Source organism: Oncorhynchus masou, chromosome 26, assembly GCF_036934945.1.
Source record: "Oncorhynchus masou masou isolate Uvic2021 chromosome 26, UVic_Omas_1.1, whole genome shotgun sequence".
NCBI classification, from domain to species: Eukaryota; Metazoa; Chordata; class Actinopteri; order Salmoniformes; family Salmonidae; genus Oncorhynchus; species Oncorhynchus masou.
The window spans coordinates 4,500,070-4,520,706 of record NC_088237.1 but is presented as its reverse complement, the minus strand read 5'-3'; the positions used below and the strand labels follow the sequence as shown (position 1 = coordinate 4,520,706).

Genomic DNA, 20,637 nt, shown 5'->3' with positions numbered 1-20,637 from the left:
CTACGTTCAAATTTAGAAGTGCCCAAATCTGCCATTTTCAACGTGTATACAGGTACGAGTGTTAGAAATATAAAATATATAGCTAAGTGAAAAATTCCAATCTGGTTTTCATGCCCACCACAGCACAGAGACAGCCTTAGTTAAAGTGGTAAATGATCTTTAAGCCAACACAGATGCCAAACAGCTCTCTGTCCTTGTACTCTTTGATTTAAGTGCTGCATTCAACACCGTTGACCGTGGTGTCCTTCTGGACAGACTGGAGAGGTGGGTTGGCCTCTACGGTCCTGTTCTAAATTGGTTTAGGACCTATTTAACCGGTCAAGAGTTTTTTGTCACCAATTGTGAACATAACCCAGAGAAAATAGATATCACACGTGGCAAGTTATCGCAAGGTTAAATTTTGGGTCCAGTACTGTTCAGTTTATATATGTACCCCTTGGCAGTGTTATCAGCGAGCATGACATTGACTTTCACTGCTAGACAACTTTACATTTCTGTGTCCCCAGAGGTTTTCAGCTCCACGGATAAATTATTAGACTTAAATTATTAGTCTGTATTAGTGATCTAAATACTTGGATGTCTCACTTCCTCCAGCTAAAGGCCGAGGTACTTATTGTTGTAGCCAAAGCACAGAGAGAATCTGGCAGCAGATTTTAATTCACAGGCAATAAAGATAAAACACCAGGTTAAAAACGTAGGTGTCATTTTAGATTCTGAACTCTATTTCGAATCCCACATTAGGAATGTGACCAAAATAGCTTTTTACCACATGATGAACATTGCCAAGGTTCGGCCGTTTCTCTCAGGCTGATACAGAGATACTCATCCATGCTTTTATTACAAGAAGTCTTGACTACTGTAACATGCTGACCAGAGTGGACACGTCACGTGCGCGAGCATTGCAAAATAAATGTAGAAATCCATGTTATTCAATTATTGCGTCTGCGTTGCCAAGGGCTAAAATAGAATTCCTATTTCTGATGCAGATCGCGCTGCAAGTCCTGCCTCTACCATCTCCTCATTGGTTATACCCACGTGGGTGATTGAAAGACGAACTGTTTTGCCGGTTGTCGTGGCAATACTATGAAAGTTTAGATGCCAATCACCATACAAGTTCAAAGATGAAAAAGCCTGGAAGGAGAAATGACTAGAAACGATTCGGTTGACCGTTTTATGTGTGGATTAATTGTCGGAGTACAGGTACTTGTGCATTTCAGGTAAAATAACAACTCAATGTTTATATCCCAAGACAAATTAGCTAGCATGTGCAAGCTAGCTAGCTAAATTGCCATACATGTTTAATGCTTTTCAACCTGTCCCCAAATTCATGTAATTGGTTCAGAGTTTGCTTTGATATATTAACCTGTGTGTCGTGATCGCGTTTTGGTGCAGGGGGACAAAACACATCTATTTACGATGGCGCACGCACGTTGCTGGTTTGGGTTCCGTGTAATGCTCTCCTGTCTGGTCTACCCAAGAAAGTCATTGGTCAACTACAAAACATACAGAATGCTGCAGCACGGGTACTGACCAAGACTACCAGAGAACTTGAGGGGGCCCGAAACTGTGGACATTTTTAAAAGAGATCTTAAAACAAACCTCTTTAGCGTTGTTTTTGTTAGGGTGCTTTTTTTGTCTTTCAGTTTTTATTGTTATTCTTTTGTTTTTTGTGTAGTAAATATTTCATTTTTTTATTTATGTATTTTCCTGTGAAGCGCATTGCGTTGCATTCATGTCTGAAATGTGCTCTATAAATAAAGCTTGACTTCAAGTGTTTTAAAAAGTATAAAACACTGGAGCACTGTATCGTCAGTCCAAACTTTCCGGTTCCTACTTCCTGGTCAAATTCTGTTGATAAAGTGAACACAGAAGTGAGCCAAAAGAGTTTGGGTCAGCACAATAGTATGAAAATAGTGTCGATGTGGAGTGCAAACCTGCAGTTTCAGATTTTCACTGTGCCCTACAATCACACCTGCAACCCTGTACATGTGACTATTAAACAATCTGAATCTGAATCAATACCTCTTTGGTGTGCTGAATGAGAAACAATGATCACACCAAACCAGTTTGAAAAGGGGTTTAGGCTGTACACCCCATAGACATATGGTACATGCTGATGAGTTCTGAGTTCTAAACATGAAATATGAAGTATCCTTATTCATGTCACTGAGGGAGAGAGGGGAATGTAGAATGTTTACATTCTGCCAGGATATATTATTGTTAACCACCAGGGATCCAATGGGAGGAGAATGGCCACAGTCTGGTACAAGTCAACAGGACAGCAGGGAGTTGGGGAGAAGTGAGAAATTTGGGCTGAGGTCAAGTTAGATGAAGTGAGGAAGAACAGATATCACTAAAGTTCTGAATAGCAACAGCTGTGTATTGGCTGTTCAGATGTGTAAGGAGAGGGCTCAGCATAAGAGAAAGGGTTAAATACCAGTTCTTGTGTGAATATGTTCTTTAAACTTGGTTTGAACGTCGGTTTGTACTCTGTTATTTAGAACCTAACAACCCTGACCCACCTTTGGGGAGCTGGAGGGGCTGGCAGAGGGGGATCGGATGACACCCTTCTGGATGAGGTCCAGGCGAGGGGGTACGGGGGGCAGGCTGAGGTGCTGGATGCTGAAGGCCTCACCATGGGCTTTCCTCCTCTGGGCCACAGGGGAGGAGTTTGGCGACATCACAGGGGAGTTCTGCTGTTCGGCACACTGCTGATATGGAAAGAACAAAACAAGTGCAGGTTTTTAATAATACTCATGTGGCAGTCATAGACACTGAAATACATGGATGTAACATTTATAACATGGTTTCTGGTAGCCGGATTTTGGCCTATAAAATTATCAAAAGTAGATAAAAAAAAAAACTGCCGCTGGCCAATTGTCCCCAAAAAAGAGAGAAAAATCATGTTACAAAATCATTTTTTTGCTTATTCATTGATGGAAATAACAGTTGATGGAAATACATTCATGCTTATCGGTCTATAGGTTAATTTGCATAATTTAGTGGAATTAAATTGGTGCGTGTGTATTTTCGTTAAGTCTTTATGTTTATATAATGTGCAGAGCTCCTGCTACAGCTCATTGGTTGCTGCTGGAGTGAAATGTGCTTTTATGCCATCCGTTTTGTCACCAAAGCCCCATATACTACCCACCACTGTGACCTGTATGCTCTCGTTGGCTAGACCTCGCTACATATTTGTCTCCAAACCCACTGGCTCCATTGACATCTATAAGCCTTTGCTAGGTAAAAGCTCCACCTTATCTCAGCTCACTGGTAACCATAGCAACACCCACCCGTAGCACACGCTCCAGCAGGTATATTTCACTGGTCATCCCCAAAGCCAACACTTCCTTTGGCCGCCTTTCCTTCCAGTTCTCTGCTGCCAATGACTGTAACGAATTGCAAAAATCACTGAAGCTGGAGACATAGATCTCCCTCTCTAATTTTAAGCATCAGCTGTCAGAGCAGCTTACCAATCACTGTACCTGTACACAGCCAATCTGTAAATCGCACATCCAACTACCACATCCCCATATTGTTATTTATCTTCTTGCTCTTTTGCAATCCAGTATCTCTACTTGCATATCAAAATCTGTACACCTATCACTCCAGTGGTAATGCTAAATTGTAATTATTTCGCCACTATGGCCTATTTATTGCCTATACCTCACCTAATCTTCTACATTTGCACACACTGTACATATATTTTTCTATTGTGTTATTGACTGTACATTTGTTTATGTGTAACTCTGTGTTGTTGTTTTTTCTGCACTGCTTTGCTTTATCTTGGCCAGGTCGCAATTGTAAATGAGAACTTGTTCTCAACTGGCCTACCTGGTTAAATAAAGGTGAAATTTAAAACAATAATAATAATAATAATAAACCAAGCGTGTGCAAAGTTGTCATCAAGGCAAAGGGTGGCTACTTTGAAGAATCTCAAATATAAAATATATTTTTATTTGTTTAACACTTTTTTGGCTACTCCATGATTCCATGTGTTATTTCATAGTTTTGATGTCTTCCCTATTATTCTACAATGTAGAAACTAGTGAAAATAAAGAAAAACCCTGGAATGAGTAGGTGTTTCCAAACTTTTGACTGGTACTGTAAGTGCTGAGGCAAACTCGGCATTCCGGGGTTGGACGACACTCACTCTATGGCTAATCAGCAAATTGTAGCATTAGCCACTTAATCACCAGAGTCTGTAGCATTGAACAGGATTATTTCTCTTCCTGGCACAGCATGATGTTTCATGACATGACAAGTACTGTTTTGAATCCTGAAATGTGGCATTTCTGAGATTGCGCTGACTTTCCTTTTTCTTTTAATACCAGAGAGCAATTGAACTGACGCTACATTTTTTTAATACCAGACAGCAATTGAACTGACAGAATGCTTAGTAACTCATCATAGTTTGACCAGACCTGCATTAAAAAAACAAACACAAAAAGAACTATCCTCTTCAGTGATTCTGACACACAAGTTCAACGTCCTGCATATTTTGTTAGTAGATACATAGATAAATGGCAGTAGTCCATTTAATTAATCGCTGGGTAATTCTACTTGACAGCATGTGAGTTAAGTTGACTGAGCACAGAGGCCATAGTCACACTGTCACGGCCGTAAAATGAAGTAGACCAATGCGCAGCGTGGTGAGCGTACATATTCCTTTTTATTAGGATGACGCCAACAAAAAAAATAAACAATACAATAACAACTGTGAAGCTTAATTAAGGGCTATGTGCCACAAACAAAGTTAACTTCCCACACTGAAAGGAGGGAAAAGGGCTACCTAAGTATGGTTCCCAATCAGAGACAACGATAGACAGCTGTCCCTGATTGACAACCATACACTGCCAAACATAGAAATACACAATCATAGAAAACAAAAACATAGAATGCCCACCCCAAATCACACCCTGACCAAACCAAACAGAGACATAAAAAGGCTCTCTGAGGTCAGGGCGTGACACAGACTTTGTCCAAGATCACACTTTTAGACCATTTCACATTGGCGATAGCAAAGGGCCATTTTCGAGAGGTTCTCGAGAGTTATCGATTCTGGAGAGACAATACTGTTGTGTGAACTTGCGAAATGATCACGTCTTGAGTTTTTAAATTTCTAACATTGTCTGGTAATTTCAGAGGTGGCACAACAAGTACCAGAGTGGTGGGGGAAAAGTTTTTCCTGGGGCCCAGAGTTTCTCCTTATCTGGTAACCTAACCAAGTAAAACTACAAGTATGCCATAGGAATAAATCACCTGTAAAAAACTGTTTTATACAGGCTGTGATGGGATCAGAATTGTTCTAATGGTTAAAAAAAATCCTGGAAAGGATGAAAACATAAAAATCTAAACAACATTACTTTGTCCCTCTTTCCAACGCTTTTGTGTCAATATTTTTTATTAAACCAAGTCAATTGTGGTGGGGCAAATGCCGGCACGCCACACGTTTGCCGGCGGCCCTGCTGTGCTTATTACTTTTACCCTAATAAAGTTAAGCGACCTTTGTGAAGGTTTGGTGTGGTATGGCCTTTATTAGACTTAGCTACTGCAGGCCTATGAAGGCAGTGCATACTGGCACTCCAACTGACTCTGGTAGTTGAACTTCTGTACGCCTATACAGTGGGGCAAAAAAGTATTTAGTCAGCCACCAAAAGTTCTCCCACTTAAAAAGATGAGAGAGGTCTGTAATTTTCATCATAGGTACACTTCAACTATGACAGACAAAATGAGAGAAAAAATCCAGAAAATCACATTGTAGGATTTTTTATGAATTTATTTGCCCATTCCTCCATGCAGATCTCCTCTAGAGCAGTGATGTTTTGGGTCTGTTGCTGGGCAACACGGACTTTCAACTCCCTCCAAAGATTTTCTATGGGGTTGAGATCTGGAGACTGGCTAGGCCACTCCAGGACCTTGAAATGCTTCTTACGAAGCCACTCCTTCGTTGCCCGGGCGGTGTGTTTGGGATCATTGTCATGCTGAAAGACCCAGCCACGTTTCATCTTCAATGCCCTTGCTGATGGAAGGAGGTTTTCACTCAAAATCTCCAGAAACAAATCCAGAAAATCACATTGAAGGATTTTTAATGAATTTATTTGCAAATTATGGTGGAAAATAAGTATTGACATGACAGCCCGCTTGGAGTTTGTCAAAAGGCACCAAAACACTCTCAGACCATGAGAAATAAGATTCTCCGATGAAACCAATATTAAACACTTTGGACTGAATTCCAAGCATCACGTCTGGAGGAAACCTGGCACCATCCCTACGGTGAAGCATGGTAGTGGCAGCATAATGCTGTGGGGATGTTTTTCAGCGGCAGGAACTGAAAGACTAGTCAGGATTGAGGCAAAGATGAACGGAACAAAGTACAGAGAAATCCTTGATGAAAACCTGCTCCAGAGCGCTCAGGACCTCAGACTGGGGGCGAAGGATCACCTTCCAAAAGGACAACGACCCTAAGCACACAGCCAAGACAATGCAGTTATCATGACAGGCGAGACCCAGATGCAGACAAAGTAGGCAGATGGTTGGAGTCTTATTACAATATTTATTAATCCAACAGGGTAAGGCAAGAGAATGGTCGTGGACAGGAAAAAGGGTCACAACCAGTTCACAGTCCAAAAGGTACCAAAGGGCAGGCAGAATCAAGGGTAGGGCAGGCAGGATGATCAGGCAGGTGGAAAAGTAGTCAAAGTCAGGCAGGGGTCAAAACTGGGAAGACTATAAAAAAGAGAATAGCGAAAGGATTAGGGGGAAAACACGCTGGTTGACATGACAAACATACAAGACGAACTGGCACAGAGAGACAGGAAACACAGGGATAAGTACACTGGGGAAAATAAGCGACACCTGGAGGGGGTGAAGACAATCACAGGAACAGGTGAAACAGATCATGGCGTGACAGGGGTGGCTTCGGGACTCTGAATGTCCTTGAGTGGCCTGGACAGAGCCTGGACTTGAACATTTCTGGAGATTTAGTACATTTTAAAAATTGGGAAAAGGCACTGTATATACACACTCACACACACTACACAGACACTCTCACACAAAACCCACACACATGCTGTCACGTTTGCTGGAATAATTATCGGACCAAACTGCAGAGCGTTATGGTGTCCACATGATATTTATTTTAAAACGCACAAAACAAAAAAGAAAGAACGAAACAAACAACAAACCGTGACAACAGAGGTGCTACGTGCACTAACTCAAAACCATATCCCATAAAACAAAGGTGGAAAAAATGCTTCTTAAATATGATCCCAGAGGCAGAGGCAGCTGGCTATTAGAGACAACAATAGCCAGCTGCCTCTAATTGGGAATCTTACCAAACACCAACATAGAAAAACTAAACTAGAACCCCACATAGAAAAGAATAACTGGAAAACCCCCCAGTCACGCCCTGACCTACTATACCATAGAAAAACAAAGGCTCTCTATGGTCAGGGTGTGACAGTGCCACCCCCAAAAGGTGCGGACTCCGGCCGCAAAACCTGAAACAAATGGGGAGGATAGGGGGGTGATTAGTATCGGTGGCAGCTCTGGTGCAGGTCGTAGCCCCCACTCAGCTCGCGGATCCGCCAGCATCGGGGGCGGCTCTGGTGCGGGACGAAGAACCCGCTCAGCTCGGGATCTGCCAGCATCGGGGGCGGCTCTGGTGCGGGATGAAGACCCTGCTCATCCCGCGGATCCGCCAGCATCGGGGGCGGCTCTGGTCCGGGAAAACTGTGCCTGGACTGGACCTAGGTGCAGAAGAAGACTCTGACCTTGGAGCTGGACTGGACGCCGGGCTTAGACTGGGCATCGGCGCAGGGTTAGGCTCCGGCCATGGAGCTGGAAGTTCCGGACTGTTGACCGTCGCAGGAGGTTCCGGACCGTGGACCGTCTCAGGAGGTTCTGGGATGTGGATTGTCTCAGGAGGTTCCGGACTGTGGAACGTCGTTGGAGGACCCGGACTGTGAAACGTCGCCGGTAGCTCTGAACTGTGAATCGTCGCCGGAAACTCTGGACTGGGACTCGTCGCCGGAAACTCTGGACTGGGACTCGTCGCCGGAAGCTCTGGACTGGGGACCGTCGCCGGAAGCTCTGGACTGGAGACCATTGCTGGAAGCTCTGGACTGGGGACTGTTGCCTGAAGCTCTGGACTGGGGAGGCGCACTGGAGGCCTGATGCGTGTGGCCAGCACAGGTCGCACCGGACTGGTGACACGCACCTCAGGGCGAGTGCGAGGAGCAGGCGCAGGATGTACCTGACTGGGAAGGCGCACTGGAGGCCTAGTGCGTGGAGCCGGCACAGGTGGCGCCAGACTGGTAACATGCACTTCAGGGCGAGTGCGGGGAGCAGGCACAGGACATACCTGACTGGGAACACGCACTTCAGGGAGAGTGCGAGGAGCAGGCATAGGACGTACCTGACTGGGAACACACACTTCAGGGAGAGTGCGAGGAGCAGGCACAGGACGTACCTGACTGGGAACACACACTTCAAGGAGAGTGCGAGGAGCAGGCATAGGACATACCAGACTGAGGAAATGCACTTCAGGGAGAGTGCAAAGAGGAGACACATGACGTACCGGACTGGAGAGGTGCACTTGAGGCCAGAAGTGTGGAACCGGCACAGGTTGCACCAGACTGCAACTGGATCCTCTGGTCAGATGTTGAGCATAACACACTTGCACAACATCTCTCTCATCTCACTCTCTCCCAACTACGCCATTGCCTCCCTGACAGTCTCTGGCTCTTCCCTCTGCTCAGCCGCCAGCTCCATGTCCGCCCCCCCCCAAAAAACTTGGGGTTGTCCTTGGGCTTTCTGTAGCCGTGAACCCTGTCGTCGTCGCTGTCCTCCATAATCTCCTTCCGTCTGTTGCCAAGGAAGGGTTTCGCATCTCCCCATCACTTCTTTCCATGTCCAGAAATCCTTCCCTCTTTGGGCACGCTGCTAGGTCCTGGTTTGATGGGATATTCTGTCACGTCTGTAACTAGAAAACCCCCCAGTCACGCCCTGACCTACTATACCATAGAAAAACAAAGGCTCTCTATGGTCAGGGCGTGACACACCCACAACATACACACGCTTAGTGACACAAAACATAGACACACACACACTGCACAGTGATCTGGTAGTGCCTGTATACAGCTCCATTCATCAGTGTCAGAGAAAGTGCTAAAAATGGTCAAAGACCCCAGCCACCCAAGTCATAGACTGTTCTCTCTGCTACCACAGGGCAAGCGGGTACCGATGTACCAAGTCTGGAACCAACAGAACCTTGAAAAGTTTCTACCCCCAAGCCAAAAGACCGCTGAACAGTTCGTTAAATAGCTACCCTGACTATCTGAGTTTACTCTTTTTGCATCAACTCTTTTGGGATGGGTGCGTATATAGGCAAGTTGTCGTTGGGATGGATGTGTACATAGGCAAGTTGTTGTTGGGATGGGTGTGTACAGAGGCAAGTTGTCGTTGGAATGGGTGTGTACATAGGCAAGTTGTCGTTGGAATGGGTGTGTACATAGGCAAGTTGTCGTTGGAATGGGTGTGAACATAGGCAAGTTGCTGTTGGGTTGGATGTGTACATAGGCAAGTTGTTGTTGGGATGGGTGTGTATATAGGCAAGTTGTTGTTGGGATGGGTGTGTATATAGGCAAGTTGTCGTTGGGATGGGTGTGTACATAGGCAAGTTGTCGTTGGGATGGGTGTGTACATAGACAAGTTGTTGTTGGGATGGGTGTGTACAGAGGCAAGTTGTCGTTGGAATGGGTGTGTACATAGGCAAGTTGTCGTTGGAATGGGTGTGTACATAGGCAAGTTGCTGTTGGGTTGGATGTGTACATAGGCAAGTTGTTGTTGGGATGGGTGTGTACATAGGCAAGTTGTTGTTGGGATGGGTGTGTACATAGGCAAGTTGTTGTTGGGATGGATGTGTACATAGGCAAGTTGTCGTTGGGTTGGGTGTGTACATAGGCAAGTTGTTGTTGGGATGGGTGTGTATATAGGCAAGTTGTCGTTGGGTTGGGTGTGTACATAGGCAAGTTGTTGTTGTTGGGATGGGTGTGTACATAGGCAAGTTGTCGTTGGGTTGGGTGTGTACATAGGCAAGTTGTTGTTGGGATGGGTGTGTATATAGGCAAGCTGTCGTTGGGTTGGGTGTGTACATGGGCAAGTTGTCGTTGGGATGGGTGTGTACATAGGCAAGTTGTCGTTGGGTTGGGTGTGTACATAGGCAAGTCTTCATTGTGCATTTATTCCTTTTTGCTTACGATGCATGTAAGTTGCTTACGATGCATGTGACAAATACAATTTCATTTCATTCTTGTGTATTTTATTCTTGGTGTTACTATTTTTATTTGTATCATTATTTTTCAACTTCTTTCTGTCCCTCTAATCAGGGGAATGGGACCCCAGGTGTGTGTGGATTCTCTGACCAAATTTCTCTTCGGAAAATGTCATTCCTGAAGAACGTGTCTCAACTCCTGAAGTAGTTGTGAAACATCGTCGCGGCTTTCTATTTCGTAACAAAGCCTTCTTCACTCATGCCACCAAACTTACACTAGTAAAACTGACTATCCTACCGATCTTCGACTTCGGCGATGTCGTCTACAAAATAGCTTCCAATACTCTACTCAGCAACTGGATGCAGTTTATCACAGTGCCATCTGTTTTGTTACTAAAGCACCTTATACCACCCACCACTGTGACCTGTACACTCTAGTCGGCTGGCCCTCGCTGGCCCTCGCTACATATTCGGCGCCAGACCCACTGCTCCAGGCCATCTACGCGCTCCAGCAGGTATATTTCACTGGTCATCCCTAAAGCCAACACCTCATTTGGCCGCCTTTCCTTCCAGTTCTCTGCTGCCTGAGACTGGAACGAATTGCAACAATCATTAAAGTTGGAGACTCTTATCTCCCTCACCAACTTCAAACATCTGCTATCTGAGCAGCTAATCGATCGCTGCAGCTGTCCATCCATTGATAAATAGCCCACCCAATTTACCTACCTAATCCCCATACTGTTTTTATTTATTTACTTTTCTGCTCTTTTGCACACCAGTATCTCTACCTGCACATGACCATCTGATCATTTATCACTCCAGTGTTAATCTGCTAAATTGTAATTATTCGCCTACCTCCTCATGCCATTTGCACACAATGTATATAGACTCCTTTTTTTCTTATTTTTTTCTACTGTGTTATTGACTTGTTTATTGTTTACTCCATGTGTAACTCTGTGTTGTTGTCTGTTCACACTGCTATGTCTTATCTTGGCCAGGTTGCAGTTGTAAATGAGAACTTGTTCTCAACTAACCTACCTGGTTAAAGAAAGGTGAAAAATAAAATGTAATCCGGAGACAGGTGTTTTCTCCATCTCCTTAGCAATCATACTCGAATTCCATTGATTTCAAAACTCAGAAAGTGGAGAGCAACACTTACGCAGTTTTTCTACGCGATAGACAGGATTACCTACACATACTGACCAATATGGCAGACCAATCCAAACTCATCTTTCGGCATGTCCAGCCCACTCATTATCTCAGCCAATCATGGCTAGCGGGAAGGTTGCCAACTAGGCTCGTAATTTAACAATTTTATTTGTATTTACAGATGGCGTACAAGTTGGTTAACCTCTTGAGACTAGGGGGCAGTATTTTGATGTTTGGATGAAAAATGTGCCCAAATGAAACTGCCATTTTCGCAGGCCCAGAAGCTAGAATATGCATATAATTGGCAGATTAGGATCGAAAACACTCTAAAGTTACCACAACTGTCAAAACATTGTCTGTGAGTATAACAGAACTGATATTGCAGGTGAAAACCTGAGGTAAGGGAATACCCCCCCCCCCCCCTGAAATGGACAAAAATGAATGGGAAACCATTGGCATAGTACAAACCATGTACACGATGGACAATACCACCCAAATCGGCGTTGATTCATGCAAAATGTTTTGCAAATGCCATATGGCAATTGCCAGTTGTAACACTTCAAAAATCCAACAGGTGGCGTGTGCGCTCCATCATGGTTTTTCATATAGGAAATGGACCCCAAGTCAACATCCAAAAGCCAAATTTTGAAAAAATGAATTTTTTGTCAAAAACTTATCACCCCTTAAAAAAGTGCTTTCTGGACCGTTTTTCAAAATTCTTTCGCTTTTTTTGTCAATTACACATGTGTAAGAACTGTATGAATATACTTTTGTCCAATTTTATTATCATTTTTTTTTATTACTTGCGCATAAGGCACATGTTTTGTCCATGTGCAATATGATTTCATAGGAAGTCAAAAGTCAAAACTCAAAAATTGCAAAACTTCATAAAAAACTTCACACACCCCTAAAAAAAGTGCTTTCTGGACCGTTTTTCGAAATTCTTTAGAATTTTGTGTCAATTACACACATATAAGAACTGTATCAACATACTTTAGTCATATTTTATTATCATATTTTTTTTTACTTGTATATAAGGCATATGTTTTGTGGGGGCCAAATGTCATAAGAAATTTGACATGCTCAAAAAACCTGCAGAAATGCAAAATTGACTGGCCTGATGAACTCGGGATGGCCGGGCAGTGATTGTTGTTCCTTTCAATCACTCGTGGTGTTGATTTCATCATGTCCATTTGTTTATGTTTTCTCACTTTTGCAAAGTCACTGTGCATTTGCAATATTGGGCATTCACCATCACAAATTTGTCATGCTATAAAAATTGTGCAGGAATGCCAAATTGACTGGCCCGATGAACTCGGGATGGCTGGGCAGTGATTCTGGTACCTCTCCATCGCTCGTTAGGGTTCATTTTAGAATGTCACTTTTGGTGATGGTTTCTCACTTTTAAAACATATTGCAAATGGTTTCTCATTTTGCAAAGTCACTGAAAAATCATGCAGGAATGCCAAATTGACTGGCCCGATGAACTCGGGATGGCTGGGCAGTGATTCTGGTACCTCTCCATCGCTCGTTAGGGTTGATTTTAAAATGTCCATTTGTTGATGTTTTCTCACTTTTGCAAAGTCACTGTGCATTTGCAATATGGTTAACTGGGCATTCACCATCACGAATTTGTCATGCTATAAAAATCGTGCAGGAATGCCAAATTGACTGGCCCGATGAACTCGGGATGGCTGGGCAGTGATTCTGGTACCTCTCCATCGCTCATTAGGGTTGATTTCAGAATGTCACTTTTGGTGATGGTACCTCACCGTTTAAACATATTGCAAATGGACAAGAGTCACCAGCAAGTCACCGTCCATCAGTCAATTTGATATCATTCTGACACCAAACTGATACAAACTGACACCAAACCCACTTTTCCCAACTTGTTTAGGAGCCAAGTATCACATACTTCAGAGCTGGCCCAAAACTCACAACGCCTTCGGTTCAAACCATAAAAAAAACATAAAACACGTAGTTACGTTCTAGCTGCGGGTCCATTTCTTGTGTTATGTGTAGGCCTAGCTGAGGCGACAGGTCATTTGGTCATTTGGTCATTTGGTGTCCGAGTAAAACCCTAATTGGTGCTGAAAATCCACTTTTTTCAATTACTTGCTACGGGGTCCTTGAATGAGCTATCGGACAGAAACGTTGGGGTCCGTGTCTATGGGCCGAGCCGGTTTCAATGCACCTAGTCTTGTGTCTCTGAGACTTTTCTAAATGTCGCCATTTTAGTAATGGTCAAAATTAATTGAAGTCATTGCAAATGTACGAGGCTGTTTCTCGGTCCGGGAACCTTCTAGAGCGACATAACTCACCACACACTATCGACCTGAGGTCTAGAACAGGATTCTAAAGTTTCGGAACTCTAGTTCTTTAAAAGTTCCAACAAGGTTAACTAATGCAGGGAGTGTATGTCTCTACGCACCCCAATGGGTCCCTACTTCCAAGCTGTGTGTGTGTGTGATTTAGTTTGCGGGGGTTGCCTAATCACATATATGAAGTTTTGGAAAGATCTGATTTTTTTAACCCCTCGAAACAGCCCATGAGACACCAATTATGGCACTTCCGGTTGGCACAGGAAGCTATAACTCAACACACATCCTCATTGGGGTATTCTATTACAGAATCCTGAGTTTTAAGTCTTTACCATAAAAACTGACTAATTTACACAGGGTTGAATGCACTATGTCTATCAAACTGCAGGCAGGTTATGTTAATACACTTTTAGGGCGATTTTAACCACTTCCGGTTGGTCCAGGAAGCTTAGAATCGACACAGGTAGACCTTATAGTGGCCTGATGGACTGGTACCGAAGACAGGTTCATAAGGCATTCATAACCCATATAGGCTCCAGGTTGAGTTTAGGGGAGCAGGTAATGTATTCCTATGGGGAGAGAAGTCAATGTAAACTGTTTTTATGTAAACACCTTCTTTTAACTGTGAAGGGTTAATGCCACATGGTCAAGGTTAGGCTTGCACAGATCGGGAGGACCTTAGGAACAGTCCTGTGTTTGAATTGTCCTTCTAAACCTTATGGTTCCGCCGCTGTCACCCAAAATTAAATGATGTTGTGGTGCAGGCTTCATTTTGGGCCTACTTTTTTCATGGTCGCTGTGCTCAGATCGAGCGAGCTACGGTCAAGCGGGGCGTCTCGTTGAACTCGGCACAGTCTGGACACTATGGTGATGCCATTTTTTGTGTTGATTTCAGAATGCCATTTTGGTGATGGTCCCTCTCCGCTTAAAACCTCTTGAAACTCCCCATCCCGGATCCGGGATTGTGACTAAGCCTCAGGCTCATTAGCATAACGCAACGTTAACGATTTCTGAAAATCGCAAATAAAATTAAAATAATGCGTTTGCTCTCAAGCTTAGCCTTTTCTTAACAACACTGTCATCTCAGATTTTCAAAATATGCTTTTGAACCATAGAAATTGACTAATTTGTGTAAGAGTATGCAAAGCTAGCATAGCATTTTGTGTAGCATGTAGCACGCAACATTTTCACAAAAGCCAGATAACCAAATAAATAAAATCATTTACCTTTGAAGAGCTTCTGATGTTTTCAATGAGGAGACTCCCAGCCACATACCAAATGCGCAGTGTTTCCTGAAAGCGTCTGTGTGTAGGAGAAATCATTCCGTTTTCTACATTGCGCCTGGCTACCGAAACGAACCGAAAATGCAGTCACCTACAACGTGAAACTTTTTTCCGGATTAACTACATAATATCGACCGAAACATGGCAAACGTTGTTTGGAATCAATCCTCAAGGTGTTTTTTCACATATCTCTTCATTGATATGCAGTTCTTGGAAGCTTGCTTCTCTCTCTGTGCCCCATGGAAAAATACTGGCAGGTGACTTTTGCGCACCAATTTCGGCGCAGGACACCGGGCGGACACGTGGTAAATGTGGTCTCTTATGGTCAATCTTCCAACGATCTGCCTACAAAATACGTCACAATGCTGCAGACACCTTGGGGAAACGACAGAAAGGGCAGACTCATTCCTCTTGCGTTCACAGCCATATAAGGAGATCATGAAAGACAGAGCCTCAAAAATCCTTGTCATTTCCTGGATGCCAAGTCATCTTGGTTTTGCCTGAAGCTCACGTTAAAGGGCACGCACAGAGAAGATATTTGTATTTCTGGACACGTCAGAGTGTTTTCTTTCGAACAGTAGCAATTATATGCATAGTCGAGCATCTTTTTGTGACAAAATATCTTGTTTAAAACGGGAACGTTTTTCTTCCAAAAATGAAATAGCGCCACCATAAGTGTAAGAGGTTAAACATATTGCAAATTAACAAAAGTCAACTAGCAAGTCAGTGTCCATCAGTCAATTAGATGTCATTCTGACACCAAACTGATATCAATTGACACCAAACCCACTTTTTCCAACTCATTTAGAAGCCAACTATCACATATGTCAGAGCAGGCCCATAATTCACAGCGCAATTAGTTTAAAACATAATAAAAACGTAAAACACATAGTTACATTCTAGCTGCGGGTCCAGTTCGGACATTATGTGTAGTCCTATGTGAGGCGACCCCGAATCCCAAGTTTCGGCTCGGTAGGTCCTTCGGTGCCCGAGTAAAACCCTAATTGGTGCTGAAAATCCACTTTTTTTCCATGACTTGCTATGGGGTCCTTGAATGAGCTATCTGACAGAAACGTTGGGGTCCGTCTCTATGGGCCGAGCCGGTTTCAATGCACCTAGTCTTGTGTCTCTGAGACTTTTCTAAATGTCGCCATTTTCGTAATGGTCAAAATGAATTGAAGTCATTGCAAATGTACGAGGCTGTTTCTCGAGAACCTTCTAGAGCCACCTAACTCACCACGCATTATCGACCTGAGGTCTAGAACAGGTTTCTAAAGTTTCGGAACTCTAGGTCTGACGGTTCCTTTTAGTTCCAACAAAGTTAACTAATGCAGGCACTGTCAGTCTCTACGCACCCCAATGGGTCCCTCCATCCAAGTTGTGTATCTGTGTGATTTAGAATTTTTATGGTTAAAAATGACTGATTTTACAGTTCATGGGGGTTGCCTATCACATAAATGAAGTTTTGGAAAGATCTGATTTTTTTAACCCTTCCAAACAGCCCCTGAGACACCAATTATGGCACTTCCGGTTGGCACAGGAAGCTATAACTCAACACATATCCTCATTGGGGTATTATTTTACAGAATCCTGAGTTTTAAGTCTTTACCATAAAAATTGACTAATTTACACAGGGTTGAATGCACTATGTCCATCAAATTGCAGGCAGGGTATGGATATACACTTTTAGGGTGATTTTAAGCACTTCCGGTTGGTCCAGGAAGCCTTGAATCGACACAGGTAGACCTCATAGTGTCCTGATGGACTGTCATCAAAGACAGGTTCATAAGGCATTCAGAACCCACATAGGCCTCAGGTTGAATTTAGAGGAGCAGGCAATGTATTCCTATGGGGAGAGAAGTCAATGCAAACTGTTTGATGTAAACACCTTCTTTTAACTGTGAAGGGTTAATGCCACACGGTCAAGATTAGGCTTGCACAGATCGGGAGGACCTTAGGAACATTCCTGTGTTTGAATTGTCCTTTTAAACCTAACGGTTCCGCCGCTGTCACCCAAAATCAAATGACGTTGTGGTGCAGGCTTCATTTTGGGCCTACTTTTCTAATGGTCGCTGTGCTTAGACCGAGCGAGCTACGGTCAAGCGGGATATCTCGTTGAACTCGGCACGTCTTGGGATTATGTTTATGCCATTGCCTTCTCTGTGTCTTTAAACACCGCCATCCATCCTTGCTGTGGTGTGTGTGAGAGCTTTTCTTTGACATCTGTTGGGAGAAATGACTAATTTTACAGTTCAGGAGGGTTGCCTAATCACACATATGAAGTTTTGAAAAGATCTGACCTTTTTAACCCTTGGATACAGCTACTATGACACCATTTAAGGCACTTCCTGTTGGCACAGGAAGCTATAAATAAACTCATATCCTCATTGGGGTATGCCTTTACAGAATCCTGAGTTTTAAGTCTTTAAAAACGTTAAGAACTGAGTTATTTACGGAGGGTTTAGTGAGTGTGTGTTATTTCAGAAAATCATAGAAAATCACAGAAATCTCGCAGAGCTCCGCAGCACACTTTAAAAATATTCGTATGAACACCCTGCAACTGGATCTGTAACTGTTGAAAAAAAACACCTATATTTGAACATCACAAATCTGTCATTGTACGATTTCTCTTAAAATGACGATAGATAAATGGCAGATTTTTTTGTTATTGACACTGAGACTCCTTGACTTTGACGTTCGTAAGTGAAAAAATAATTTCTCTATTTTCATTTTGGACCTTTAATCCCAGAAAAATGGCCATAACTCAAAAACCGTTGAGGCCTAGACACCATCTTTCTAAAGTTTCGGAACTGCCCATTATGCCAAACCTATGCTCACCAAGTTTCGGCTATCAAAATATTTTCAGTTTTCGAGATAAGGCACGTCCAAGTTGATTTGTGATGTTTTGTCAAATTTTTATGGGAAAATGATTGATTTTGCAGTTCTTGTGGGATTTTCCGGGATTCACACAAAAAGTGACCAAAATTTGATTATTTTATAAAACGAAAACCGAATGTCCGACAAAGTTAATTTGATGACTTCCCGGTAGGTCTGGCCCTGCCGCAGCCCCTCACAGGCCCACATATCCTCATTGGGGTAATATTTTACAGAATCTAGTTTTAATGGTCATTTACAATATGACTTGACTGATTTACACAAATGTGCACTATGTCCATCAATGCACTATGTCCATCAAATGGACGGCAGGGTAAATAAACACTTTAGCTATTTTAAGCACTTCCGGTTGGTTCAGGAATGTTCATTGAAAATTTTTTAAATGACGTATAGTCATAGTGTCCTGATGGACTGTCATCAAAACAGGTTCATAACAAATATATTCCAATATGATCAGATAAATAAAGAGGAGCAGGCAATGTATTCCTTATTTTCAACAGACACAAAAGACAAACTGTTTATGTAAAAATCCCCATTTAACATGAACATTAAATGAAAGAAACCGGTATTCAGGCACCATCAGTAGCCTTATATTTTCTATTTTAGAAAAGTGGGCTAAATTTACTTCAAAGAAAAAACAAAATAGCAATTTTCTATCATCCACTCAACTGAAATATTTTTAAAATATAATTGGATTGAAATACAATAAAATAAAGTGCAAAATATCTATTAATCAAAACAACACTTTGTTTATGTTTATGAAGTAACATGCAGTGAAAACAAATATTAAACTTTAACTTTTAAACTTGAACTGAGTAAAAACTCTAAATATGTGATTGCACAGTAATGTTTGACTTGTTTGAGAAATGAGGGTGATTTTACAGTTCAGGTGGTGTCCCATCTTTTCCACAAGTTCATCAATGTTTTGAAAGATCTGAGCTGAGGAAATCCTCAGAATTGAGTGGAGGTGTGACACCATTTAAGTCACTTCCTGTGTGATGTTTTGTTCAGGTTCATCAAGAAAAAAGTTTTCACACAGGTATGTGCTGCCAAACATAGACAACGTTTGAGCAGCCTGGATTAGCGAGCTGTGGCATTGTTTCGGGGAGGAAACGGGCGAACTCCGCAGCACCCACTGCCGCATATTTTGCCCTCAGTGCATCATTGCATTGGAGGTCAATCAACTATATTTGAAGGTTTGGTCTGAGCTTTCCACGATTTCAGCAAATGGGTTACGAGCAGTTAAACCTGCTTTTTTGTGTTATTGACAGCAAAGGCTCCTTGAAAGTCAGCGTGAAAAAATACCTATTTTATTTTGCCAATCTGAAAAATGCGCCATAACTCAAAAACCGGTGAGAGAGCCATCTTGTTGGTCTGGCAGCTGGGAAAGTGCTCAAATTTTGCTCACCAAGTTTTGGCTCCCACAGAGTAGTTTGGTTTTAAATGCCTTCACTTGTACTGTACATATCAGAGATGACATGATAATTCCGTTTTGCCATTTTTGATGGGATTTTAATTTTACTGTGATGCTGACCAAAATGCTGTGATTATTATTGAAATGAAAAGCCTACTGTCCGACAACCGTTGCATTGTGGGAAATGTAGTATTGGTGCGTGTAAAAGATCTGGCCCTGCCGGCTTGCTGCGGTCCGGGCCCGTTCTAATAAATAAATCAAGATCATCCCAGGGGCCGTAAATTTGCAATATGGATTTCTCACTAACCTTGACTCTGACATATGTGCCTTAAGGTATGAAAATCCAACCAAGAAGTGCTGTTATTTTGAAACCTGCATGCCTACCCTCCATTTATAGGGATATCAACCAGATTCCTTTCCCTATGGATTCCACATGGTGTGAACAGTCTTTAGACATAGTTTCAGGCTTTTATTTTGAAAAATGAGCGAGAATGATCACATCGCGTCAGTGGATAGCTGTGTGTCCCCAGAGTTTTGCGAGGACGAGGGGCTAGGAGCAGACATTGTCTCTCTCTCTCTTATTGAAAAAGCTTCGGTCCGGTTGATATATTATCGATTATATATTGTAAAAACAACCTGAGGATTGATTATAAAAAACGTTTGACATGTTTCTACAAACTTTACGGATACTATTTGGAATTTTCCTCTGCCCGTCGTGGCCTGCACGCCCCTGTGAATTACTCAACAAAATGCACCAACCAAATGGAGACTTTTGGATATAAAAATAATCGTTATCGAACAAAACAAACATTTATTGTGTAACTGGGAATCTCGTGAGTGCAAACATCTGAAAATCATCAAAGGTAAGCGATTCATTTTATTGCTTTTCTGACTTTCGTGACCATCTACTTTGCTGCTAGCTGTTTGTAATGTTTTGTCTGCTGAGAGAGCTGTGCTCACATAAACGCTTGGTTTTCTTTCGCTGTAAAGCTTTTTTGAAATCTGACACACCAGGTGGATTAACAACAAGCTAAGCTGTGTTTTGGTATATTGCACTTGTGATTTCATGAAAATTAAATATTTTTAGTAATTTAATTTGAATTTGGCGCTCTGCAATTCAGCGGATATTGACGAAAATGATCCCGCTAAAGGGATCGGTGCACCAAGAGGTATTTTAAGACACATGGAAGTTCACATGTTCGAGAAGGCATTTCTGCCCCCCAAAAATGTTTTGTTTAAAAAAAAGCTACATTCAAACTGCTCTCCTGTGAAGTAGTGACCCGCAACATACGAATAGTT

At 42.6% G+C, this 20,637-nt stretch overlaps 1 protein-coding gene across 4 annotated transcripts in view; it reads right to left on the bottom strand.

Annotated features, from left to right (window-relative positions):
• cblb (Cbl proto-oncogene B, E3 ubiquitin protein ligase) overlaps positions 1-20,637 on the bottom strand; it is a 180,316-nt gene that overhangs the window by 50,327 nt on the left and 109,352 nt on the right. For 3 of the 4 annotated variants that reach the window (XM_064938158.1, XM_064938157.1, XM_064938160.1), the window contains one exon: positions 2,523-2,711. In XM_064938158.1, the coding sequence (XP_064794230.1) occupies positions 2,523-2,711 (189 nt within the window). The remainder of the gene's footprint in view (positions 1-2,522; positions 2,712-20,637) is intronic. The other variant, XM_064938159.1, reaches the window with a different exon arrangement.